Source organism: Pseudophryne corroboree, assembly GCF_028390025.1.
Source record: "Pseudophryne corroboree isolate aPseCor3 chromosome 3 unlocalized genomic scaffold, aPseCor3.hap2 SUPER_3_unloc_7, whole genome shotgun sequence".
Taxonomy (NCBI): domain Eukaryota; kingdom Metazoa; phylum Chordata; class Amphibia; order Anura; family Myobatrachidae; genus Pseudophryne; species Pseudophryne corroboree.
In genome coordinates, this window is record NW_026967563.1 from 1,970,773 (window position 1) to 1,977,617 (window position 6,845).

At 47.5% G+C, this 6,845-nt stretch overlaps 1 protein-coding gene across 1 annotated transcript; it reads right to left on the minus strand.

Moving 5' to 3' along the window:
* Positions 1-526: 526 nt before the first annotated feature.
* LOC134984623 (oocyte zinc finger protein XlCOF6-like) lies at positions 527-4,553 on the minus strand. The gene has a single exon (XM_063950168.1). The coding sequence runs from the start codon at positions 4,514-4,516 to the stop codon at positions 2,399-2,401; it is 2,118 nt and encodes a 705-aa protein (XP_063806238.1). The 5' UTR covers positions 4,517-4,553; the 3' UTR covers positions 527-2,398.
* Positions 4,554-6,845: the final 2,292 nt, after the last annotated feature.

Here is a 6,845-nt window from a genome sequence, read left to right on the forward strand (position 1 = left end):
GCAGCCGTGCAGACACACACATTGTGGTCGCATCCCTGAGGGGTGAACGCGGGTGGGCCGGGGCCATTTTCCAGGAGGGGGGGGGGGTTGCGTGATGTCACATCTGCGTTCATCTCTGATTAACCCCCTATAAGCTTCCAGAGTGCACCTCATATCTCATCTTTTCCAAGTTACTACAAATGATATGAGATCGGTAGCAGCACTACTTTCAGGATTATTACACAGAACACACATAAAGGCTGACACAGCAAATAACAGTAACACATACAAGGGATTCATTAGAAATAAGGAAGCATAATCATCATTAAGTCTAATTATCAACTGATTCTGTGTGGAACACATACACCTCTTTACTGCCTCCAGCAGCCCCTGGTACTGCACTGTGACCACCCGCCCCATCTCCCCCCACTATTGCCATCCACCCCATGTCTCCCCCACTACTGCCACGCACCCTGTCCTCTCCCCACTACTGCCACCCACCCTGTCTCCCCCCACTACTGACATCCACCCGTGTCTCCCCTACTACTGCCACCTGCCCTGTCTCCCCTACTACTGCCGCCCGTCCCATCTCCCCCCACTATTGCCATCCACCCGTGTCTCCCCTACTACTGCCACCTGCCCTGTCTCCCCGCTCTGACACCTCAGCCCTGCTTGCAGATGTTTACCCACATAGACATTGCCTCCAGCAGCTCCCACTACTGCCACCCACCCTGTCTCCCTCCTCAGCCCTGCTTGGGGACGTTTACCCACATACACATTGCATCCAACAGCTCCTACTACTGCCCGCTGCCCTGTCTCCCTCCTCAGCCCTGCTTGGGGACATTTACCCACATAGACATTGCCTCCAGCAGCTCCCACTACTGCCACCCACCCTGTCTCCCTCCTCAGCCCTGCTTGGGGACGTTTAACCTCATAGACATTGCCTCCAGCAGCTCCTACTTCTGCCCCCTGCCCTGTCTCCCTCCTCAGCCCTGCTTGGGGACAATATTACCCACATAGACATTGCCTCCAGTAGCCCCCGCTACTGCACTACTGCCACCCACCCTGTTTCCCCTGACATCTTAGCACTGCTTGGGAATTTATGGTACTGCTAACAGTCCATCAACAGATGGAAGAAACCCGGGCAGTACGGAGGCAGCAGCTGCTTCTGGTATTATGGTCATGCAAGGCTGGGACTCAGTAAGATTACTTAATAGAGGGTCTAAATTCAGTAAGGATAGCAGATGCTGCTAATTAGCAATCCTTTTCCTAGCGTGCTAGGGGCCACCCATCGCAAGGCCACCCAGCATGCTGACCACCGCCTACCCCCTTGATGAAGCAGAAATTGCGATTGCCTCACAATTTCTGCTTTATCGTAGAAATTAGTGAAGCCTCCTGCTGCCGCTGCTTGCGCAGGAGGCCCGCTGCTGCCGCTGCTTGCGCAGGAGGCCCGCTGCATTTTTCTTGATCATGGCGGCTGCATGTGATGTCACACAGCCGTGATCATGCCCGTCTGTCCTCCGTTCGCGCCACACTGCCCCCGCACCGCTCCGTTTCCTCCCTGGAAATGGAGCATTGCCCGCCCACCCCCGTGACTGCCTCTGCCTGACAGGCAATCACATTTTCTGCGTCCCCTCTGCAGAAAATGCAGGTGCATGCACGGGATGGGCGCAGTGGATGCGCCCGCAATTTTTCAATAATTCCGTTTGGATCACACACTGCGATCAAACCTGAATTAGGCCCCGAGTCATCATCTTACAGGCAGCCAGTGAAGGGAGCAGAGAATGGGTGTTATGTGGCAGGAACGGGCTGGTTAGGTAACAACCTGGCTGCTGCATTCTGTACAAGCTACAAGCTCAGTAATTATTTTGCTGGGAGACCCAGGTAGAGGACATTGCAGTAGTCTGTGCGTGATGATACAAGTACATGTATGACTGTAGGTAGATCTTCTGAGGGAAATAAGTGATGGAGTCTGGCTATGTTCCTCAGATAAGGATCTGATTGTGGCTGATACCTGATGTCTAAGTGTCACTCCACAATCCAGGACACCAAGATTCTGCACAGGATCAGAATTTTGTAACTCTGAACCCCCAAGTGTAAGTCTGGTTGGTTTGCAAAGCTGAGCTGTAGCCCTGTCCTTTGTTGGTGAGCTTCTACCATATGGACCTGTTTCACCAGGACTGAGTCACAGCCAACTGGCATCACCCACACCTGGAGCTCAGCTAGACAACCATTTAGGATTGGGACTGGGTTCTCAGTGTCTGGAGCAAAAGACAGATCATCTGCATAGCAGTGGTAGATGAGGACATGACATCTGATTATTTCACCATGCAGTAGCATGTATATTGCAAAAAGCATAGGAGATACGATAAGAACCTTGAAGAACAACGCATGGCAATGATGAGTATACTCCAGAAGATTAAAATTGCTTCTCACCTGTGTGTCTTCTCTGGTGTGTAACAAATTGTGATTTGTGTGTAAAACATTTCCCACACTCAGAACATGGAAATGGCTTCTCACCTGTGTGACTTCTGTGATGTACAACAAGAGCTGATTTGTGTGCAAAACCTTTCCCACACTCAGAGCATGGAAATGGATTCTCACCTGTGTGACTTTGCTGATGTCTAACAAGATGTGATTTCTGTGTAAAACATGTCCCACACTCAGAGCAAGAAAATGGCTTCTCACCTGTGTGACTTCTGTGATGTATAACAAGAGCTGATTTGAGTGCAAAACATTTCCCACACTCAGAGCATGGAAATGGATTATCACCTGTGTGACTTTGCTGATGTGTAACAAGATGTGATTTCTGTGTAAAACATTTCCCACACTCAGAGCAAGAAAATGGCTTCTCACCTGTGTGACTTCTGTGATGTATAACAAGAGCTGATTTGAGTGCAAAACATTTCCCACACTCAGAGCAAGAAAATGGCTTCTCACCTGTGTGACTTTTCTCATGTTTAAAAAGATCTCTTTTGTGTGCAAAACATTTCCCACACTCAGGACATGGAAATGGCTTCTCACCTGTGTGACTTCTCTGATGTGTAACAAGTTCTGATTTCTGAGTATAACTTTTCGTGCACTCAGAGCAAGAAAAAGGCTTCTCACCTGTGTGATTTCTCTGATGAATAACAAGATGTGATTTGTGTGCAAAACATTTTCCACAGTCAGAACATGGAAATGGCCTCGCACCTGTGTGACTTCGCTGATGTCTAACAATATCTGATTTCCGGGCAAAACATTTCCCACACTCAGAGCAAGAAAATGGCTTCTCACCTGTGTGACTTCTGTGATGTATAACAAGTTGTGATTTCCGGGCAAAACATTTCCCACACTCAGAGCAGGAAATTGGATTCTCACCTGTGTGACTTCTGTCATGACTAACAAGATCTGATTTTTGTGCAAAACATTTACCACACTCAGTACATGGAAATGGCTTCTCACCTGTGTGACTTCTCTTATGTTTAACAAGATCTGATTTGTTTGCAAAACATTTCCCACACTCAGGACATGGAAAAGGCTTCTCACCTGTGTGACTTCTCTGATGTTTAACAAGTTGTGATTTCCAGGCAAAACATTTCCCACACTCAGAGCAAGAAATTGGATTCTCGCCTGTGTGACTTCTGTTATGACTAACAAGATCTGAATTTTGTGCAAAACATTTACCACACTCAGGACATGGAAATGGCTTCTCACCTGTGTGACTTCTCTGATGTCTAGCAAGTTGTGATTTCTGTGCAAAATATTTCCCACACTCAGAACATGGAAATGGTGATGTACCTGTGTGACTTCTCTTATGTGCATCAAGAGTTGATTTGTATGTAAAACAGTTCCCACACTCAGAACAGGAATATGGTTTCTCACCTGTATGTATTCTCTTATGTATTACAAGTTGTGATTTATATGTAAAACATTTCTCACACTCAGAACATGGAAATGGATTTTCACCTGTGTGACTTCGCAGATGTGTAACAAGTTGTGATTTCCAGGTAAAACATTTCCCACACTCAGAACATGAAAATGGCTTCTCACCTGTGTGATTTCTGTTATGACTAACAAGATCTGATTTATGTGCAAAACATTTCCCACACTCAGGACATGGAAATGGCCTTTCACATGTGTGACTTCGCTGATGTGTAATAAGTTGTGATTTCTGGGTAAAACATTTCCCACACTCAGAACAGGAATATGGTTTCTCACCTGTATGTATTCTCTCATGTGTAACAAGACCTGATTTGTATGTAAAACATTTCCCACACTCAGAACATATCAGTGGCCTCTCACCTGCCTTAGCTGGCTGATGGGTAATAAGGTTTGTGTTCTGTGTAAAACATTTGGTATCTATAGACCAGGGAAACACTGTATCTACTCTCAGAGCTGTAACAGATGCACCAATATCAGAGTGATCAGGAGAACATTCCCCAGGATCAGAGGGACCAGCTGATAGAGCTGGATGTATAATTGGGGTAATGGGGTTATCTCCTGGAGAATCCTGTCTACTGTCATTATCTTTTATGTCACAATCCGGGGATAACATTAGATGTCCTTCTGAGATATTCCTGCTTGTGTGTCCATCTGCTGGAAATAAAACACATTATGGAAATGTGAAATTTTCTGTAACAATATTAATCTTGTAAACAATAGGAGAAGACGACTTTCTGGGACACTTAATAGTAAATGTGTGTATTAAAACATAACTTTTAATGAAGGCTTTATAATAATGTCTCCTAACGTTACTCCTGGAAGCATTGGTAAGGCAGCATTCCTTTATGTGTGTGCTCATACGCTGGTAAGCCTGTACATGTGTTACTCACCCTTATATAAGGTATATTGCTACAGCAGAGTAGGTGTGGAACAAGGTATTTTACATGCAATATACCATATAATACCCTGTAATCATCATCTACTAGGTTATAATCCACTGTAACACCCCCATCTTCAGTGTCTTACCTCTATTCTCTCACTTGTAATAAGGATGATGTGTGTACGGTAAGTATGATATAGAGAATTACATATCAGAATCTATACAGCTGTCACCATACTTCTGCTTCTCATACGTGTGCTACTGGCAGCAGTGAACATCTGAGTGAGAGTACAGGGAAAACAGCAGAGTCTGATGAGAAAGAGATTGGATCTGCCTTTGCAGGGATGTACCACACTTGTTAGTATATAAAAAAATAAATAAGAGGGGCCTGAGTCCATCCAGACGTGCTTTCTGGAGTTCTCCTCACTAAGTGGCTTATCTACCCTCCTTGATAGCTCTCAGCCACCGGCTGGGACCAAGACCCAATCTATTAAGTACCCCACTCCTCCTGCCCTAAAGCCGCTCACTCTGCTCAGTCCGGGCACTGTTCACTGCTGCAGCCTAGTGACACAGCTGAAGCCATGGGCTGTATTCTGGGGCTAAGTGCGCCCAGTCTTTCTTGCACGCTCCGCGCTTTTGCCTCAGGTGGGAGCACTGGCTCTTGCTACTGCAGGGGGCAGAATGGGCTGCGCACAGTCACTGGAGCCCCTTGGAAAGTGAGGTGATGATCAAGCACTCTTGCTCCATTGCCCTTTCTCCGAATTCCACTAGCCGATCTGCTTAGGTATCCGTGTCACCCCCCCAGGGATGTTGGACCTTCGGCCCTGCTAGGTATGAAACATGGCTGCTGCTAGTAGAGAGGGTGGGGCTTGTGGGTCTCACCGGTTCTGTACAAAGGTCCACTGGTAGGCCGCCCTCTTTGATGCCAACGCCCTTAGCACTCTCTACCTCCACCAAGCTCACGAGTGCCGCCCTCATGATGCTTCTGGACGTGTTGATAAAGGATATCCACACCCTTCTCCTGATACACGATCTCCAGATCATCCTTAGACATTCCGCTGAAGTCCGCCATCTTGTGCGTTCTCCTGCGCTGCAGTTACTCCTCTCCTAACTCGGCTTCTCCAATCAGGTGACTGAAAAGCCACCTAAGATTATCCCACCGCTATGCCAGCAATTTCTGTGACCGGACGGTTCTGTATGAAAGCCCTCGCATCCTGCCCCAGTCACGGAATGGATGTTTAGGTCACACGGGATCTGGCCACTTAGGAGATTCCCACTTACCATCAGTAACCACCTATTACTGACTCGACCCACTGCGCAGTGGGTGGGTACTACGCTGCCACCAGATTCTTTGTTGCCATGGAGTCTGGAACCATGGTACTGCTCTGTATGCGTCGACACGCTGTCTTACCACACCTGCATAGTGTTGACAAAGCACTACTAGTCACTGGACTAGGCCTCCACACGGTAGCTGGTGGGAGGCGGATCTTGGAGATGCTGACTGGACCCTGGACAGCCGTAAAACTGAACTATGTTTGGCATAGCACTGCAGGTCACAAGATGAAGCGGTCGTCTTGAGGCAGATGTTTATTCACTCAAACAGTCTTAAAAAAGACTCTTCCCTATTGCTAGGGGCAACAACAATACAGCAAAATGTTTACAGCAGAGTGAAAATGGTATAATACCTCTGGAGGCTCACAGGCCTCCTCTTTTTTTCTTACTCCAATACACATACCACAGGGGGTAAGTCCACCGTGCTGTTCTCAACCAATCATTGTTTACCCATGTGATGTGCATGCCTTGGCCACATGCACAGCTAACATTGTCCTCTGTGGACGGTGGGGAGTAGTCACTCTCCTTTGACCGTCCCATCCTGGAGGGTTGTTATCCGCCCTGGTGACGTTCAGTCTAGGCAGGGGGAAGCTTTCTCATCTAAACTACTTCCATGAATCTGCCCGGGTTCCCAGCTCACCATCTCCAGCCTAAACTTGGGCTCCAGAGATGGGAGGCCTAGATCCCCGGTTAGGGTTTCCTGCCCACCGAGGGTGATCCCTATGGAGCT

Bases quoted from the DNA above. Each gene is read 5' to 3' on its own strand.
- LOC134984623 (XM_063950168.1), bottom strand. From the start codon at position 4,516: ATGTTATCCCCGGATTGTGACATAAAAGATAATGACAGTAGACAGGAT.